A 20873-nucleotide genomic window follows, 5' to 3' on the forward strand; every position below is an offset into this window, starting at 1 on the left:
GTAGTTTTCTTTTTTAATTTTATTTTCCAATTACAATTTTAGTTTTCTTAATTTGTCCCCTAATTTGCACTTCTAAAGAACTAGTATAATTTCCCCCCACTTATAAACATTCATGGTAGAAAAACAATTGCTATGACTTTCTTAGGAAAGTGTGGTTTAAACTGACTATAAAAATTTTAATTGTGCTTTTTCCTCAAAATTTATATCCATTCCCATCCCAACCATAATTTTTTTTAAAAAATTTTCTTCATAAGTTTTGTTTTCTGAAAATGTTATTCTCCTCCTTGAAAATTTATTGCTCAGAGGCTTATTTTTTTTTGTTGCTTTTTTTGTTTTGTTTTATTGAGTTGTGAGAGAAACACATCATTTGTTTTTCCATTTATTTATGCATTCATTGATTGATTATTGTATGTGCCCTGACCGGGGATCAAACCTGCAACCTTGGCATACTGGGACAACACTTTAACCAGCTGAGCTACCTGGCCAGGGCTCAAAGGCTTATTTTCATTGCTTTTTTTTTTTTTTTTATATTAACTCCACTCTTGCCCGGGTAGGCAGTCTGCATAGTGTGATTTTTAGCTGTTGAATATAATTATAATTTTTTCCCCGTTTTTGCCATTGGTAGATTAAATCAAACTAAATGTGCTTTAAATACTGTAAAATTGATTTGTAAACCTTTTTTTTGTTTCTAGGTTTTTGACCAGTATCTCAATTTTATTACTTTGGAAGATGATATGTTTGTTTTATGTAATCAAAATAAGGAGCTTGTTTCATATCGTGGTATGTAAAAATAGGAATATTGAATTCATTGTTAACTAAATGAATGGTGTACTGTAAAAAAAAAATTGAACATGTTTAGTGCACTCCAAAACCAGTTTTGTTTAGAGCAGTAGAGCTGATAAGATTTTTTAAAGCATGCAGAGAACACAAGTGTCAGACTGTATTCTGTCACATATAAACAACATTTATTTAATAAACCTGTTTTGTAAGATCAGCAAAGTATCAGTTTTTTTACCTTTTAGGTGCTGCATGGTAACTTGCATGAATGGTTCATTCATGGCAAGTAAGACAGTATTTTAGCAGTAAGATTCAGTTAATCTTCTAGTACTTTAACCTTTGGACAAGAACAGGTTACTTTGCTTCTCAGTTCCTTATCTTTAAAATGGGGATAATACTATTACCTACCTCAGAGTTTTTGTGGGCATTAAATGGACTAGTGTAAAATGCCTAGAAGAGTTTCTGCACATGGTAAGCACTCAGAAGTTAGCTAATACTGTTATTTGTCAAGATCAGACAATCACAAGGAGTCAGCAGCTTCTATAGTACTGTTGTGGAATGAAGTGCCTTTCTCAAATACAGGTTGTTAGACTCCATAGTAGTGGAATTGAGTATTGGTTTTAAAGCAAATGCTGTCTGACCACCTCTGAAATTTGTATTCCTATTTTGGTACCTGACCATTATATTGTGTATGTTTCTTTGTTGATGTTTCTTTGGTAAGAACACAACATGAGATCTACTCTCTTAGCATTTTATTTTATTTTTTAATAGTATTCAGGTTTTTTGGGGGTTTTTTGGTGTTTTTTAAAAATATATCTTTATTGATTTCAGAGAGAGGAAAGGAGAGGGAGAAAGAGAGAGAGAAACATCAATGATGAGAGAGTCATTGATCTGCTGCCTAGCCTGCAACCCGGGCATGTGCCCTGACCAGGAATCGAACCCCGATCACCTGGATCCTAGGTCGACGCTCAACCACTGAGCCACGCCCGGCCGGGCTCTCTTAGCATTTTAAAGTGTACAGTAGAGTACTGTTGACTATAGGTACAATATTGTATAGCAGATTTCTATAACTTACTCATCTTGCTTAACTGAAATTTTATGCCCATTGATTAGTTATATCAAATATTTAAGAAAACTGCAGACTGCAGAAAATGCGATTAGCCAGTTCAATGAAATAATCATTAATTTTCTACTTAAGGGTTGAGATTGTGATGATGACTAGGATTTCAGTGGTTCTTAAGTGGAGAATATGTCCCCACTTAAGGGAACACTTGGAAATGTGTAAGGGCCAATTGTCACAACTGGGTGGGCTGCTGCTAACATTTAGTGAGCAGGGACGAGGAATGCTAGATGTTCTGCAGTGTGTAAACCATGCTCACACAGAAAGTTGTTCTGCCCAAAATGTCAGTAGTGCCCTATTATGAAACGCTGGACCAAATGATAAGCTACCTAAAAGAAGAGAATATGAATCTTTTGGTTTCATTGAGCTCCTTGATATACTTTCTTGTTGAAATTAAACAACATTCCTATGGTTGATCTTAGCCAAAAGCCCAAGAAGCGATAACACTCCTAAAAAGGTGTATTTGCTGAATTGCCCATGTAAGAGATTTTTGACGGTAGTTATTTACAGAAGTCTATTTACAATTAACTGAGTTAAAAATTAATTAACTACTTAAATTACATGTTTAAAACCTAGTTTCCCTTAAGTCTTTAAGCTAAACTTACAAATTTTGACACATTATTTATAAATCTGGTTGCATAAAAACAAGCACCTTTACTTTTTCTTTGATCAATTCACTCATACTGAACAAAGTTCTAATCAGTCCCATTTAACAGCTTATTTAGAAAGCTTAGTTTGTTAAATTTCCTTAAACAGTTTAAATTGCATTTATAAATTCACTATATTAAATTTTGTTTTTTAAGTACTTCAGATACCAGATCTGGCAAATTTATAAATCTGACAAGCACAATCTACCCAAATATTTAAATAATTTAAAAAATAATTAAATTCATGGTCTGAGTTCATTAAACCTTCAAGTACTTGTAAATTTAATTTTCTTATACCACTTCTCAATTTTAAAAAATCACAAGTCTGAAATTAATTATTAAATTTAAAATATAAATTTAAGCATAATCACATCTTTAACTGCTCATATTCTCAATAGTATAGTTATAATACAATAATTCTAGATTGCTTTATAAGCACTTTATAATGTAAGCTCATTTACACTTTAGAATAACTTTGTGAAGTAGGTATTATTGTTTCCATTTTCCAAATGAGGACACTGAGTCTCAGATGTTAAATAAGTCAATAAGAAAATGGCAGAACCAGATTACTAAACCCAGGCACTTACTCCAGGGACTGCACTCTTAACCATAATGTAATTATGTGCCAAATCCTCTCACACAGTACAAGTGTTTTAACTGATCTTAAACAGATTATTCCAAACATAAATCAAATACAGTGGTACCTCAGTTTTCGAACATCTCCATTGACGAACATTTCAGTTGAGAACGCAGTAAACCCGGAAGTAAATGCTTCGGTTTTCGAACCCACCTCAGAAGTCGAACAGGCCACACAGCTTCTGCTGAGGGCAAGACCCTGAGGCCCAGCTGTCGGCTGTCCCCTCAGTTTTCGAACGTTTCAGAACTCGAATGGTCTTCCAGAACAGACTACATTAAAAAACCGGGGTACCACTGTATAGTAATACTATGGATTTGATTATCTACTTTCCATGGATTGAGAATTTATCCAATAAAGAAGGCAGGTTTATATCTCAGTGAGACTCAGGCTACTATCTCAGACACGCCAGATTGTTATCACAGGTGAGCTGATGTTATTGATGGACAGGATTTTGACTATTCAGGTCAGTTCTCAGAGTGTGGGACTAGGGTGTAGTACCAAAGGGCCAGAAGCTTCCACATAGATTTTATCTATACCGGTGATTAACAAAATGAGCTGAGTATTTTCCTAGATTGGGGTCCCCTAAATTTACATAATCCACAGTGTACCCTTATGCCATTTCTGTCATCGATTTGGATAGATGGCAGTCTGTACCAAGTAGCAGCACATTTTTTCATACAGATTCTGTATTGCCTGACTGAATTCTTATTTTTGTGTTCTCTGCATGGACAAAGTATTTCTTTACATAATTTTGATATATCCAGTTGGATTCTGCTTCCCTCTCATGCTAGTCACAAGTCATACTGAATTTAATATTTTTTTCACGTTCAGGATGTTCAGAAATTAAAAATAGTATGTAGTAAATATCTTAGTGTAATCTTTTAACAAATAGTTACTGAGCATCTCCTTGTCAGACACTGGGTCTAGGCATTGTGAGAGATCAGAAGATGAATAAGGCAGAGTCTCTGACTGTCAAGGACGGTCTTCACAGCAGTGTTTCTGAAAGTGTAGCCCCAAGAATCACCTAAGGTGCCTGTCAAAATTGCGTATTTCTTATAGTTATTTCAAATCTATTGAATTGAATCTCTAGGAGGCAGGGCTAAGAATCTCTAATTTTTAATAAATTCCATAGAAATTTTTTTCTCTTTCATATTCCTAGAGTGATTCTTATACCCACTAAAGTTTGGGAACCACTTATATACCATCTAGTAGATCAGAAAAGAATTTCATATAACTCATTATAATAAGGAAATGATGTTGATCTTTTCATAATTGATTTGCATTATCCTTTTCTGGCAGTAGTTGAAGATCAATAGTTTCTTTAGGCCATCTAATGTTTGTGAATACAACTATGGAATACAATACTCATTTTTCTATTACTCTGGCAAAAACTTTGTATGTTTTATGTGGTGGCTTTTTTTCTTATTACTGCTCTGATATTGATACTAATTATTACTGATATTGAGGAGGTATTTTTTAAGGTAGTACAATTTTATTTTTTAATATATCTTTATTGATTTCAGAGAGAGGGAGGGGGAGAGAGAGAGAAAGAGATAGAAACATCAATGATGACAGAGTTGTCATTAACCGGCTACCTCCTACATTCCCCTGACTGGGGATCGAGCCCTCAACCCGGGCTTGTGCCCTGACTGGAAATCGTTCTGCGATCTCCTGGATCCTAGGGCGATCAACCACTGAGCCACACCTAGCCGGGCAAAGGTACTATAATTTTTAATGGATACTTGTAAAGTTTAAAGCATAAAAAATTTTACTTATTTGAGTATTATATGTTATTAAACTGAGCATTGATTAGGAGTTTAGTAATAATTTTAAGAGTTTAGTAAAAATAAGGCATAAATTTTGGTCACTTTTTTTCTCCTTTACCTATGTTATTTTAGCTATTAACAGGCCAGATATCACAGACACGGAAATGGAAACTGTTATGGATACTATTGTTGACAGCCTCTTCTGCTTTTTTGTTACACTAGGTAAGTTTTCAAGTCTTTCTGGTTATTTCTTCCCAGTAAATTATTTGACAACTCATTTTAATCTGTTATACTATAATATCCTGCCTTTGTTTTTTATACACTCCACATATGCACTTATTTAGACTTTATGTAGAAAATAACCTGAAAGAATCCATATATAATTCTTAGTGGGGATTATTTTAGTATGTTGGAATCAAGAGGGTTAACATTATACATGCCTAAAATTTGAATTTTATTACATGCATGAATAACTTGCCATCAGAACAAAACAGTTTAAAATTTTGCTAATAGTCTACATTTTTACTTCTGCAGTTGACAGAGCATGCTTTGGATAGAATTTAAAATGCAACAGTTTTAGCATATAAAGAATACAGTATTCTATGCTGTATAGGTTTATAGCCTAGGAGCAATAGGCTATACCACATATGTAGCCTAGATGAGAACTAGGCTATAGCATCTAGTGTTACCCAGAGTAAAGGGATCCATTTATCTGCATGCATCAAAGTCCAGTAAGACACGAACAGGAGCATGAAGCAAAGAAAGTAGGGGTTTCTTTTTAAAAAGTGGCCCATGCGCAGAGTCACAGGTGAGCTAATGCTCCAAGACCTGGCTCCCCAATGGCTTCCCCAGGATGGGTTATGTTGGGGGGAAATCATCAATCATGGTGACTAAGGGAACTAGAGTCCTAGTCAGGGTTGTAGTCTCTCCTGATTGGTCGGCACTGGGGCGGGCGGGGGGGGGGGGGGGGCTAGTTGATCAGTGTAGCTGATCCTGAGGTCATCAGCCATGCCTTGGCTTGGTCTGGTTTTGCTGCTTTTCTGGGCCTGGAGCTGGAACACATGTGAGGCCTGGGTGTTATCTCTAGTTTGACCAAAACTTTAAAAAACAATTTGCCATATGACAAGAAGAAATGAATACATCTTATACCAATATACTCAATAAAGCTTTATGGTAAAACAGAGTGAAATAGGTGATAAAAAATTAAACAAGGAAAATACCAGCAGGAATCAGCGTGAATCCAGGGGTGAACCTGTACACTTGCCAGGTTTTTTACCTAAGTTTGGCACTAAGCTACATCTTAAATCATCTAAAATGGGAAACATAATTAGGTAGGTGATTCATAGCATCTATAAAATTAAATAATACAAATGCTCTTCAGGAGAAACATTACTCTTGGTACTGAAACTAGAGAGAAATTCCTAACCACATATCCTAGAGAATGATAAAAACTGGATGTATGTCTACAGTGGATGAATTGCTTCAGCTCTGTTTCATAAAAGAAGGTTCACAGGTCCTTTCAACAGCAGGCCACAGGTTCTGTGATGGATATTTAGGTAAAGGACCTTGTCTGATCTGCTGCTATTATAAGAAACATACTTTTGTACATAGTGTAGAAACCTAGTCTTACCTTTTACATATTTTCTAGCATATACAAAGTCTTTTATGGTGATTTTTCCTTCAGATTGTGATCATTAATTACCATTACCAAAGATAGGTGTCCACTCTTTCCCAAACAGAGAAATGACCTTATTGAGACCCTAAGTTAGACAGCAATCCCCATGTAACACATTTTCTCAGAGGTATTCACAAGTATTAGATTAACAGTAATTAATTCTTTAGTAAGTTACAATTGATAAATTGTAAGTTGAACAAATAAATTTACTCACTGCTGGACTTGTCAGAACCTTTAAAATATTTATTACCAATAGACTACTCTCTAAGATGTATATGTATTATTTTGTGTTTTCCAAATATGTTTTCTAAAAGAAATCTTTCTCTTTGCAGAGAATCTCATGAGTTATTTCAAAAAAATACTCTTGAGATCTTCCAAATTCTTTTATTCTCTACTGTGCATTTGGATTAATTCCAACTTTGACTCAAAACAAATCCTATAAAGAGCAAGTTACATATATTCTGACACTGGTATGTGTGTAGCACCTTGAGTTGCTCTTTTCGCACTGACTACTGCTAAAATAACAGTGAGATGTATTAGCTTGATGGGATTTTAAAGAAATAGTTTCTGAAATCGTATTTGTTTTTTATTCTCTGAACTCAAATGTATGTCATAAATTTCTTTAAAGATCATGTTCTATCTGATCTTTGCCTTCTAAGTCATGGAAAGGACTTTGGCCAAGAGTAATAAAAAAATGAAATAAGAAAATTTAAAAAAAAAGAATACAATGTTCTGGATTTGTTTTCTGAACTTTTTAGTGCATTGTGTTTTTTTGTTTTAGGATTTTTGCCTTTGAAAAAATGAAGAATAATAAAGAAATTAAGAGGTCTAATAAGTTGATTTGATAATGAATTAAAGCCAGTTTTTAAGAGCATTTTAAATTATGTGAAGAGGTGTTTTCTGTTATCTTTTTTTAAGTTATCTTTATTGTTGAAAGTATTACAGATGTCTCTCTTTTTTCCCCCATTTAATACCTCCACCCCACCACCCCACCCTGCCCAGGCCTTCACCACACTATTGTCTGTGTCCTTGGGTTATATATGCATATAAATTCTTTGGTTAATCTGTTCCCGCCCCACCCTTCTTCCATCTGAGATTTGCATGAGGCAGAGTTTTTAAACTTGACACCAAAACACAATTCATTAAAAAAAAAGAAATGAAAATTTAAACTACATAAAAACTTTTGCTCTGTAAAACACCCTATTAAGAGGATGAAAATACAGGCTACAGACTGAGAAAAAAGATTCACAACACACACACACACACACACACAAAGACAGTTTTAAAAAGTCCAACTAGAAAATGGACAAAAAATACGAAGAGTCATTTCACAGCCCAAGTACCCATCAATAGATGAGTGGATAAAAAAGCTGTGGTACATTTACACTGTGGAATACTACGCAGCTTTAAAAAAAAAAAGGGATCTCTTACCCTTTGAGACAGCATGGATGGACCTGGAGAGTATTGTGCTAAGCAAAATAAGCCAGTCAGAGAAAGACAAGTACCACATGATCTCACTTACATGTGGAATTTAATAAATAAAATAAACTAATGAACAAAATAGATCCAGAGACGGGAAAGCGTGGAACAGACTGATGAATTTCTATTATCTTTTAAATTAGTATTTCAAAAAGGGACTATAAGCCTTTATGGTTAATTTGTAAAATAAAAAATAACAATAACAAACTGCTAAATTAGTTAAATTCTCTTCATTCTTTTCCTTTTAAGTGAAATTAAAGTGAATCCTGCGAGGAAAGAGTTAACTTACTCTTTGAAACTGCCTGTAGGGAGTCAAAATGCTGATTTAGTGAATCCATTGAAAAAATCTGGTCATATTGATTGGCCAACACTATATAAAAATAGTCTTTCTGACTCCCTAATGTCTTCTCTATAAATGGGAAGGTCCATTTTGCTTTTACTCTTTAGGTTATAAATCCTTTTATGTTTGTAGCCTAAGATTGTATATATCTATTGTATGTTATTTTTTGATGCAGGTAAATTTTGTAAGTATCCATTTTAATTATTAAGAGTGGAAATCATTGCTAATATCTATTGTTAAAATAGGTGCTGTTCCTATAATCAGATGTTCAAGAGGAACAGCAGCAGAAATGGTAGCAGTGGTGAGTTTATGCAAATACCCATTGGGGATAAATAATACTGCATCACCTGTTTTCTATAAATACCTCAGATGGTTTTGTTAATTTTAAGTATATGATTGCTATGAGTTATATATTAATTACCAAAGGCAAATATTTTTATAACATTGGGATTCCACCAAAAGTAAAAAGTAATCATGGTGTACTTCTTTGTAATGGAGTAAAATGATTTACTTTTATGTTTACTTCTATTCTAACCCTATTTTTTTTTTTTTTTTTTGCTTAAATATATATTCCTCATTCAGCCTTATTTTTCAAAATAGTATTTTATACCTATTTGATTCCCCCAAACTATTTAATATTTAACTTTATTTAGCAAATATTTATTAACAATCATAACCATTTTTAAAATGCTGAGGTGCATTTTGCTACTCCACTATATTGGAGTAAAATATTCAATATAAATTGAACACTCAAAAATTTGCTTTAAAGATGAAAAAGTAAATAAAGAATTAGAGAAATTAAAGAATTACTGAAAAGGAAAGAGGGTAAATGATATGGAAAGATGGAGGAAGATACACTGATGTTTTTGAGTTTTATTAGCCCAAATGAATCATTGACTGGTGGAGGGCTACTTTCTTTCACATATTTCATTTCTATTCTGGAGCCTCTTGTAGTCACTACTATGTAGTCACCTTCCTTGGTACAACAGAATTACACTTGGGCTGAGAAGGTGGATCATTACTGCAAAGTGTTTCCTATCTTCAAGTATAAATAGTCAAGGAAATGTGATTGTTAATGAAATTAGGCCTGAGTCACAGAAGTGGCATTGATTTTTTTCAGGTCCAGGTTAATGATGATATTGAATAGTGAAGAAGCTAAAATACTGTAAGATTTTAGAATTGCTATTTTGTTAAGAAATTCCAAGTTTTATGACACTAAGAATACATTATATATTACTCTATAAAAGTTCTGTGAAACTTCTTTAAGAGTTAATGTAGCCCGGCCAGGTGTGGTTCAGCGGTTGAGCGTTGACCTAGGATCCAGGCTATCGGGGTTCGATTCCCAGTCAGGGCACATGCCTGGGTTGTGGGCTCGATCAATGACTCATCATTGATGTTTCTCTCTCTCTCTCTCTCTCCCTCTCCTTTCCTCTCTCTGAAATCAATAAAGATATATTTTTTTTAAAAAAAAAATGTAAAATTTGCTTTTTTTTTTTTTTCCTTTCAGAAACTAGATAAGAAACTTCGGGAAAATCTAAGAGATGCAAGAAACAGTCTTTTTACAGGTGACACACTTGGAGCTGGCCAATTCAGGTATTATGTTAGTTAATATACTTATAGGACTTGAAAATGAAACATTTGTAGTTTTGAGGGTTTTCTTATCTGAGAGAATACTCTTATATTTGAAATTTGTTTTTTTTAAATAAGGTAACCAGGATCAGGGTTTTGACTCAAATTGTTTTTGAAATACAAATGAAATATTTAATTTACTTTCTTTTGTTAGAAATTTTTGTTTTGCATTTTTATCATCTATTGGAGAAATTTTTCTGTTTGTATGGCTTTCTTGAAGGCTAGAAGCCATTTCCTTTAAATTCTTAGTTAGCTTGAATTCTCAATTAGTTATATTGAAATACTAATAGTTTAAACTTATAAATCATTTTTGTCTTTGTTAGCATGTCTAACATGAGTAGATGTCAGAGTTACTGGCTGCTCAATTATTATGGGATATAAATACTTTAAAAAGCTATATATTATAGTAAATTAGCATTTGGTTATTAAAAATAATGGACAATATTGGGGTGAAGAAATAAAGAAATTCACACAAATGGCTGAGAATTATTTCAAGGGAAGAGACAGTATTTTGGAAAATTAATTTTTATCCCATTTTAGGTGAATCAATAAATAAAGCCTGTGAAAAATAAATTAATATTCAGAGAATAACTACTCTCTAGAAATAATAATTTCATAGTAACCCTCCATAGACTTCAAGTCAATTTTGATGGCTTCTACAGTGTTATGCACTATTTGTATACTTTGGAGTTAACACTAAACATTGTGTTTCAATTGTTTGTTCAACTGGCTCAGCTCCCATATTATTGTAAATTCTATTTATGTTCTGTGATTTCATTGCTGATCTTACTATTTTTCACAATGTTTCTCATTAAGTGAAGTGGAAACATCAAATTCTCACTTGATTATTGCAGGAGAAGCAATCATTGTGTTGTCATACCCTACTTAATAGTTCCCTTTTTATAGCGCCAATATAAAGACACTGTTTTACTTGGACAATTTTTTAAAATTTTCATTATTATGATATAGTTGTCATATTTAATTTGCTGGATGCATTTCTAAGTTATTTTAGTTAGTGGTTAGCAGCCTTAATGGACTGTTGTTAAATACATTTGAATCCAGTTAGCTGTGGGCTAATGATTCTTAATGAGAATTTGGTAACATCTGGAGAAATGTTTGGTTGTCACAACTGGGTTAATGCTGCTAGAATCTACTGGGCTGCATTATAGGATGCTGCTAAACCCTACAGTGTATAGGACAACTCCCCCTAACGAGGAATTAGCCAGCCTTAAATGTCAGTAGTCCTGAGTTAAGAAACCCTGCCATAGACTATCCTCCCTTGCCTTCCTTCCACCTAGCTCTGGAGTAATAAATGATTGTAGGTGGTAAGGGTGCCACTCCTAATTTTTATTGCTAGTCTTATAATCAGTGCAGTAGGGAGAGTTCACTGTTTTGTATCCAGTAGGGTGGAGTGAGTTACTAAAATGGTCAGAGGTCTCTTGCAGAACAAAATATATATAGTTAATATAATCAGATAGCAATGACTTTTGAAAATTAACATGTACTTCTGATACAGTAGTGTCTCTAAAGTAGGGGTGAGGAATGTCCAGCCCGTATACGGCCTGCAAAATCATGTGGTCTGGCCCTGCCAAGGCAACCACAGGCAGGACTTGAAATTCAATAAATCTAGGAGCTTTTCTCATAGCTAATTTTTAAGTTGTTTATTTGGTATGGCCCGCAGTTGATGTTATAACTATCCAAATGGCCCTTGGCAGAAAAAAGATTCCCCACCCCTACTCTAAAGCAGAGCTCTGCAACTTTTGAAGACACATGGTAACCAAATGCTTTCTTCTTCAGTTTGCTTTATGTATAGTCTATTTTACATCTAAATTGTAATAATGGAGTAAAACAATATGAAGTGTCTGGAAAGTGAATAATTATATAATTAGTTCCCATTGTGGCATGGTGTTTTAGTTTCATACAATTATAATGAGATAGAGTTTTGTGAGACTCTTCTCTAGTGTCTGCTTTTTTGAATTTGTGTTTACAGGAAAAAAATTGTAATTTGCAGTCGATGAAACTATCAAACATTTGTGTAAATTTATAAGATTCTACCATCTTGATTCTCTCTGAAGCTAACAGTGGCTTTTCCTTTTTTAAAAAAGTGAAATATAAATCTGATTAGAAGTGACTTATTCTTACTTTGATAACTCTAATAACTATTCTGTAAAAGCTTTGTATAGATTTTTTTCCTTTAAAAAGTTACTTAAGACATAATCCAGCATTATACACAGACTCTAAGTAGTCCAAAACATTACTTTACTTGACTGACTGAACTAGAAAAATATTTAAAAAGCAAAGTATTATGGAATGTCATACTTTTGTTCATATCAAAATGACATATACTGGGAAATATTAGAAAAATTTAAATGTATACACTGGTATTAAGATTTATATAACTGTTTTTAATATATTTACAGCTTTCAAAGGCCTTTATTAGTCCTTGTTGACAGAAACATAGATTTGGCAACTCCTTTACACCATACTTGGACATATCAAGCGTTGGTGCATGATGTACTGGTAAGAGGCTAAATATACCATTTTTTACTAAAATGTGACAGTTAGTGATTCCCTTCATTTAAAATTAACATCACAGCTACAGAAATGTACGTGAGAATGATGGGCTAAGAAATATGGACAAAAAGAGTGATGGGCTTTGGTATCACTGGATGTGGATGCTGGAGAATAGTGAAGTTCCAAACTTATTATCTTTAAATTATAAGGTAAATCAAAGGTATTTTGGTCATAATGGGAAAAAGGGAATGGAGGAAAATGAATTACCTTTTTTTTTTTTTTTTTTAATAATGAGTAAGTAAATATGTTCTCCTTAGGAAGAAAAGCTATAATTTCTCCCATTTTTCTAGGAATCAGTTAAGCCTCATTTTATGGTAAAAATAAACAGTATTTTCATATTACATCATGTTTTCTGAAGTATTTTCACATGTAATTTCATGCTTAAAAGAAAAATCTGTATTTTTCATTTATTTATCTAAATATTGTGTGTGGCAGGTGATACACAGAGATAAATAAAACACAGTTGCAATCTTCAAAGGCAATGAGAAGAAAATGTAATTTCTTGCAAGACACTATGTAATAGGGCAGAACAGTTTCCATTTAAAAGAAAATTGAGACACAGAAGTTAAAGAATTTGAACCCATATCATTGTCTCTGTTAAGACTATATTTCTAATTTACTAACTCTTATCAGGCCTCTGAGGATTATAGTATATAGTTGTATCATTATTGCAAAGATTGCCTGAAATGTCATATATAAAGGAAATGAAGGACGTGCACTAAATGGTTTGGATTTAATAGTTTATTTCTTTAAAACCCAGATTTAGTTGTAAAGTATTTCTTTAAATAAATCCAAATTCAGGATTACTAATGGAAATTGACAGTTTTCTGCACAATTCTCTATCTAGAGTCCTACGCCATTCTCAACTCTAAGATGAGTATTAGTGAAATAGCAGTTAACTCTGATTCAGTAAAGAGTTGAACAATCAAAGGGACCACCGATTTAAACCCTAATAGACCATGGAAGCTAGTTTTAGGAGGTCAAGTAAAAGGCTGAAGAGGACATCAGTTCAACCACTACTGCAGTGCTTGCTCTCTGACAGAACATTCTAGACCCTGTTTTAGCAATAAATAAAACAAAGGAAAATATTCCTTTCTTCCTGGAGCTAGCATGCTAGCAGGAGAGACAGGTAATAAGTAAAATAAACAATATAGATAACATTTCAGAAGATAAGAAATACTGTGGAGGAAAATTAAGTAATGGTGAACAGGATTGCAGTTATAAAATAGGGAAGACCTGCTGAAAAAGGGACACAGTTGAGGAAAGGTCTAAAGGAGGTAAGGTAGTGAGTTATGTATCTGTATGGGAGAACAGCATTTCTGGTAGAAGGATGTCCAGTCTCAGTGCAATTCTGGAGCCCAAGCAAAATAAGTCAGGAAGTGAAGTTAAGTGGGACACAGGAAGCAATATAGCATAGGACAGCGATTTTCAACCTTTTTCATCTCATGGCACACATAAACTACTAAAATTCTCCACACACCAAAAAATGTATTTTTTGCTGATCTGAGCAAAAAATACATATATATAATTTTGATTCACACCAGACAGCTATTATTGTATTAGCTGTTGTCTATTTTTTATTTGACAGTCTAAGGGAAAAGAGGTCAGTGTGCCTGACTAAATAGTCAAGTATCACATGCTTTAAAAATTCTTGCAGGAAAAAGAAAAAATCCATCGTATAAGACTATAAATAAATAAAATAAAGTTGAACAACATAACTAAAAAAAAAAATTTGCAGCACACCCGTTTAGAATCACTGGCATAGGATATTGTAGGACATTGTAAGGATATTAACTTTTAATTTTGAGGGAAATGGAGAGTCACACACAGTTTTGAGTAAAGGACTGACATCTGATACACATTTTATGGGTATCACCCTAGCTGCTGTGTTGAAAACAAATTCCTTGGGGACATAGGGAGAGTCGAGACCAATTAGGAGGCTATTGCAGTTATCTTAGCAAGAGATGATGGTAACTTAAACCACAATGGAAATAGTGAGGTTTGTGATAATCAATTGAATGTAGAATATAAGATTTGCTAATTGGGTGTGGATCCTAAAAACAGAAAGTCAAAGATGACTTCAATGTTTTGACCTTTGCAAATGAACAGGGGTTATTTATTGAAATGGAAAAGAAATAGAGCAGTTTTGGGGGGGAAGATCAGATGTTGAGTTCTGGACATGTTAAATGTGAGCTACCTGTTAAGGTATTCAAGTGTAGATATCAGCTGGGTAACTAGATACATCAGCCTCGAGTTCAGGAGAAACATCTGGTCTATAGAAATAAATTTAGGAGTAGTCCATATATAGATGGCATTTAAAGCCAAGAGATAAGATGAGATCACCAAGGGCGTGAGTATAGATAGAAGAGAGAAGAGGTTCAAAGACTGAATTCTGAGGTATTTCAACATTAGAAGTTGGGTAATGAATAGGAACTAGCAGACGAAGCAATCAATGAGGTATGAGAACTAGATCTGTGTCATTTTGGAATCCAGTGAATTAAATGTTTCAAAGAGGAGGCAGGCATCAACTTGAACAAATGTGGAGGACTAAGTCACCATTGCATGTGGCAGTGTCAAACTTACTAGTGACTTTGGTAAGAGGAGCTTCCATAGTGTAGGGGGCAAGGTACTGAAGTGGGTTTAGGAAAGATTGGCAGGAGAGGTATAAGAGGGTGAATATAGACAAAGCTTAAAAGAGTTTTACTGTGTAGGAGAGCTGAGAAAAGGGTTATTTTTTGGAAGGGGATTGAAGTCAAAAAAAGATTTTTAAGAGAGAAATTACAGCATTGTTGTATATCAGTGGGAATGATCAAAAGAGAAAAGTTCATACAGGATATAACACTATCCTGCAGGTCTATAGGAGACATTAGTGACCAGGATGACTATAGACCAGGATTTCTCAGCCTTGGCATTATTAACATTTTGGACAGGGTAATTCTTTGTTGTGGGGGGCTGTCCTGTGCATTGTAGGATGTTTAGCAGCATCCCTGGTGTGTACCCTCTAGATGATAGTAACATTCCCTTAGTTGTGACAACCAAAATGTCTTTACACATTATCAAATATTCCTGGGGGGGGGGGGGGGGGGCAAAATTACCTCTGATTGCTATTATAGGCCAATGATGGGAATTTCAAAGCTGGTTGTGTTTTAGGGAACAAGACAAGTAAAGAGTCTGGGAGTAGCAAGGAAGACACCTGTGCCAATCTCAGGTCCACTGATATGAAATGTGTGGTGAGTAAAAAAACACACAAATGGTGTCTAAGAAGGCTACAGGGAATAGCCACTTAGAGTTCAGTTAGTGCAAAAAAGTACCGTGGAAGTTTAGAGTTGATGTTCAGAATAGGAGATTTTGCTGATGACTGAGTATGAGTTTCAGATGGTATGACAGAAGTGTTGTGGGAGTCAGGTAAAAATGAGATATGGGATCTGAAGGGAGGCAGTACAAAAAGAGTACAGGGATTGGTAGGCATGATGAGATTCTTTTCATAATCTCAAATTAGATTTGGTTGGTTGAGCCCTATGGGGTAGGACAGAGGGGCAAGATCTTAGAACATGCAGTTCAGGGCTCACCTCTTCTGTCCTGCTAGTGGTGTGTAGAGGCTATAAAGAGCTTTGAGATACTGAGATCCTTTCTGAACTTGCAGGAAATTAATGTACATGATGCTTTGACTACAGGAGATAAGACTTTTGTACAAGTAATTGCAATAAAAGGAATATACTCTGAGCCCCCATTGGGAAATGTAACTTAGAGCAGAGATTCCCCAAATCCAGACAAGGCTGATGCTGGTCCCTGAGGTTTTCACTGTTCAGAATGAAATGAGAATAATAAGGATAAGGACTGTGTGTGAATTGAGTTTTTATGCCCGACCTTTATATTAATTTTTTTAGTGCTTTAGCTTTTATTATTATATCCTTGTGAAATACACTAATTTTTATTTTCTACTCTTTGAAGTTAAAACATCCTTTTACATATACAGTATGGTGGCCTGGCCAGTGTGGCACAGTGGTTGAGTGCCAGCCTATGAACCAGGAGGTCTCTGTTGGATTCCCAGGTGGGCCATGTGCCTGGGTTGCTGGATTGATCCCCAGTAGGGGGTGTGGAGGAGACAGCCTGTCAGTGACTCACCATTGATGTTTCTATCTCCCTCTCCTCCCTTCCTTTCTCTGAAATCAATAAAAACATATATTTTTAAAAAAAAATACAGGATGGTAAAAGTAGAGGGTAGGGTTTTGGGTTTTGTTGTTGTTATTCTAAGTTTCTTCACTTCGCTTCACAGAATAAAAAGTTGTCAACCTTGTGTCTCCAAAGAATTCAGTGCAACAAGTATTTATTAAGTGCCTGCTCTGTACCAGACACTGTGGGAGTCACTGAGATAAAAGGTGAACAAAACAGATGTGATCCATGCTTGCATGTTGGATAGAATAGTGGATTCCTATGTACATTTGGGTTATTGTTATTTTAATTTTTGTTGTTATAAACAATAGAGCAATGCACATCTCTAACTTTTTAGGGGTAGATTCTTAGATATTTTATTATCTTTTAAGCAGTCTTTTCTGAGTAGCATTATTAAAATATTTAGGTGTTATGAAAATGGTCTTTTGAGGAGATTGGTTTTAATAACTATACAACTTATATTGATTTAATCCTATTCATTAATTTTAATTTTAATGCATTTTCTAGATGTGAAAAAACTATAAGTGAGGTATCATAAATTGTAAGAACACCATTTTTTGTTGCTGCTGCTTTTGAAGTTTCTTCCAAGCTTTTAAAATTCTTAATTATACTCTTTACCTCCACAAGATGGAGTAAAAGTTCTAGATAGGTGTTCTTTTTGTGCCTTTGGCACTTTTCTACCTGACTCTTATTATTTGAAACCTTACATCAGAAGTTATACATAGGGACTTTAATAGTTTATTTGGGGCGGGGCACTCAAGAAATTAAAAGGAAATGATTTCCAAATTAATATATATATTTGAAAAGTTACTAGAAAAACATTTTAGAAGTACTCATTTTCTTAAAGATGTGTGATTCCAGTATAACAGATGCTTAAGTGTAGTTCAAAATTTGATACTTTGAAGGTCGATGCTCTATCAGTCTTCTAATGTATTAACACAAAACCTCTTGGACATCACTGTGTTGCAGTAGTTTCAGGCATTTGCCTGAAACTCAAGAGTATAATGTAAACTTCTACTCATTTAATCTAAGCACATATTGTTTATAACTGAACAAACTGTAGTTGTTCATAGGAAGTTTCTACTAAAGGCTATGTAAAAGCCCAGAAGACAGCCTTGAGTTCATTTGATATTTCAGTATTTCCATATTCACTGTTATTTCTGAACTTGGGTTAAAATTTTATTTAACCTAAGGGAAAGAAGAGTATTTTTATTTACTATTTATTAACCTAGCTTTAAGTGCTACTGGGATTTTTTTCCGTTATATCCACGTTGCTTAGTACATAAGATTTTGAGACATTTATTTTATCTGTGTTTATGATTAACTATTTTACAAGTATTTTCTTTTTCAATTAAATAATTCCTGCAAATATTCAAAGTTTGATTTTTCTTTCCCCTTTTTTTTTTTTTTGTCTTCTGTACATTTTTTTCCTTTCTCTCCCTTATCATCATTGATCAAAGTTCAGTGTTTCTAAATCACTGCTGTCTAATAGAAATACAAGATGCAGATGTAATGTTAGATTTTCTGGTAGCCACATTAAAAAGATATAAAGGAACAAGTGAAATTTACTTTAATAATATATTTTGTATAGCTCAATATGTCAAAAATATTGGCATTTTAACATTTAAAACATTAAATATTTTATATTCTCTTTTTATATAATAAGTCTTAAAAAATCTGTTGTATATTTTTACTTACATCACATCTCAATTCAGATTAGCCACGTTCAAGGTACTCAATAGCCACATGTGACTAGTGGTCACAGTTATATTTCTAAATCATTAAGGCCCAAATTCTTTACTGGTTTAGAGACTGAATAAATTGCTTATGAATTGAGATTATCACATGAAGACTGGTAGAAAATGTTTGCCTATTGTCAGCAGTATATCTGTGGGGGAGGTTCAGGTCATGATTCCTAGAGTCACAAGGAATTCTGCTTTAATAAGGGTGAACAAGCTTACCAAAGTCCCCCTGACGTTGCAGAATCTGGATAGAATACCTTTGGCTTCTTAATGAGAATAGGTTAGGTTGTGCTGCTTACTCTGAAACAACCCTCAAACCTCTGTGGATTAAAATAACAAACAAAATATTTATTTTTTGTTTACAGTATTTCTAGTTCATAGTCCAATGTAGATGGGCATGGGGGAGCTGTGCTCATGGATTCAGGGCACTGAGGCCCCATCTCAACACCATAACTGTGGCAAGGGGCAAAACAGTTGTGGGTTGTACTTTAATTCTTGTTTCATTGATATGAATAAAATTTTAAAACTTTTGTTAGGGAATATTTTATGTAAAAGCACAAAGTCAGAGAATACTGTAATGAACCTCCATGTACATTATTTTGCTTACCAGACAGTATGCATCTTATCCATTTTATCCCAGGTATTATATGATCTTTCGCTTAAATACTTTAGCATATATCTTCTAAAAAAGAAAAGTGCGATAATTTTATATTCTTACCCAACAAAATAAACAACTGTTCTTTGGAAACATCTAATATCATTTTTTATTCATTGTTTCTTAATTTTCTTTTTTTAAAATTTATCTTTATTGTTGAAAGTATTACAGATGTCCCCTTTTTCCCCCCATTGACCCTGCACCCGCCCCCTCCCTAGGCCTTCACCTCGCTATTGTCCGTATCCATGGGTTTTGCCTATATGCATATAAGTTCTTTGGTTAACCTCTTCCTGCCCACCTCCACCCCCACTTTCCTCTGAAATACGTCCATCTGTTCCATGCTTCAATGTCTCTGGGTCTATTTTGTTTGTCAGTTTATTTTGTTCATTAGATCCCTCATATAAGTGGGATCATGTGATGCTTGTGTTTCTCTGACTGGCTGATTTCACTTAGCATAATACTCTCCAGGTCCCTCATGCTGTCTCAAAGGGTAAGAGATCCTTCTCTTTTGCAGCTGCATAGTATTCCATTGTGTAAATTATACCACAGGTTTTTTAATCCATTCATCTACTGATGGGTACTTGGGCTGTTTCCAGATCTTAGCTGTTATAAATAATGCTGCTATGAACATAGGGGTGCATGTATTCTTTCTGATTGGTGTTTCTGGCTTCTTAGGGCATATTCCTAGTGTCAATTGGCAGTTCCATTTTTTATTTTTTGAGGAAGCTCCATACTATTTTCCATAGTGGTTGTACCAGTCTGCATTCCCACCAGCAGTGTTTTTCTCCACATCTTTGCCAGTACTTGTTGTTTGTTGATTTATTGATGATAGCCATTCTGGCAGGTGTGAGATGGTACCTCAGTGTCATTTTAATTTGCATCTCTCTGATGATTAGTGACATTGGGCATTTTTTCATGTCTCTTGGCCATTTGTATGTCCTCTTTGGAGAAGTGTCTATTCAGGTCTTCTTCCCATTTTTCAGTTGGATTGTTTGTCTTCCTTTTGTTGAGTTGTATGAGTACTTTATATATTTTGGAAATTAACCTCTTGTCAGATTTATTATTGCCAAATATGTTCTCCCATACAGTGGATTCCCTTTTCTTTTCCTTTTTTTCCCCTTAAATCCTCACCCGAGGATAGTTTTTCCATTGGTTTGCAGAGAGAGTGGACACCTCAAACAAGCCTGCCAACTGAGGTATGTGCCCTTGACCAGAATTGAACCCAGGACTTCAGGCCGCAGGCCAGTGTTCTCTAACCACTGAGCCAAACCAGCCAGGGCTCCCTTTTCATTTTGATGCTGGTTTCCTTTGCTGTGCAGAAGCTTTTTAGTTTGATGTAGTCTCATTTGTTTATTTTTTCCTTTGTTTCTCTTGCCCTAGATGATATATCTGTTAAAATTGTGCTATTTGAGATGTCATATTTTTTTGCCTATGTTTTCTTCTAGGATTTTTATGGTTTCATGACTTACATTTAAGCCTTTTATCCATTTTCAGTTTATTCTTGTGTATGGTGTAAGTTGGTGGTCTAGTTTCATTTTTTTGCATATACCTGTCCAATTTTCCCAACACCATTTGTTGGGAAAATTCTTTACTCCATTGTATGCACTTGCCTCCATTCTCAAATATTAATTAAGCGTAATGGCTTGGTTCAATTTTTGG

General features: G+C 34.3%; 1 protein-coding gene across 3 annotated transcripts in view; it reads left to right on the forward strand.

Annotated features, from left to right (window-relative positions):
* SCFD1 (sec1 family domain containing 1) overlaps positions 1 to 20873 on the forward strand; it is a 105659-nt gene that overhangs the window by 19748 nt on the left and 65038 nt on the right. For all 3 annotated transcript variants that reach the window (XM_016209510.2, XM_087823268.1, XM_016209511.2), the window contains 5 exons: positions 693 to 780; positions 5080 to 5169; positions 8687 to 8742; positions 9949 to 10034; positions 12491 to 12590. In XM_016209510.2, coding sequence (XP_016064996.1) covers positions 693 to 780; positions 5080 to 5169; positions 8687 to 8742; positions 9949 to 10034; positions 12491 to 12590 — 420 coding nt within the window. The remainder of the gene's footprint in view (positions 1 to 692; positions 781 to 5079; positions 5170 to 8686; positions 8743 to 9948; positions 10035 to 12490; positions 12591 to 20873) is intronic.

This window comes from Miniopterus natalensis, chromosome 1, assembly GCF_054644295.1.
Source record: "Miniopterus natalensis isolate mMinNat1 chromosome 1, mMinNat1.hap1, whole genome shotgun sequence".
In the NCBI taxonomy this organism is placed as follows: domain Eukaryota; kingdom Metazoa; phylum Chordata; class Mammalia; order Chiroptera; family Miniopteridae; genus Miniopterus; species Miniopterus natalensis.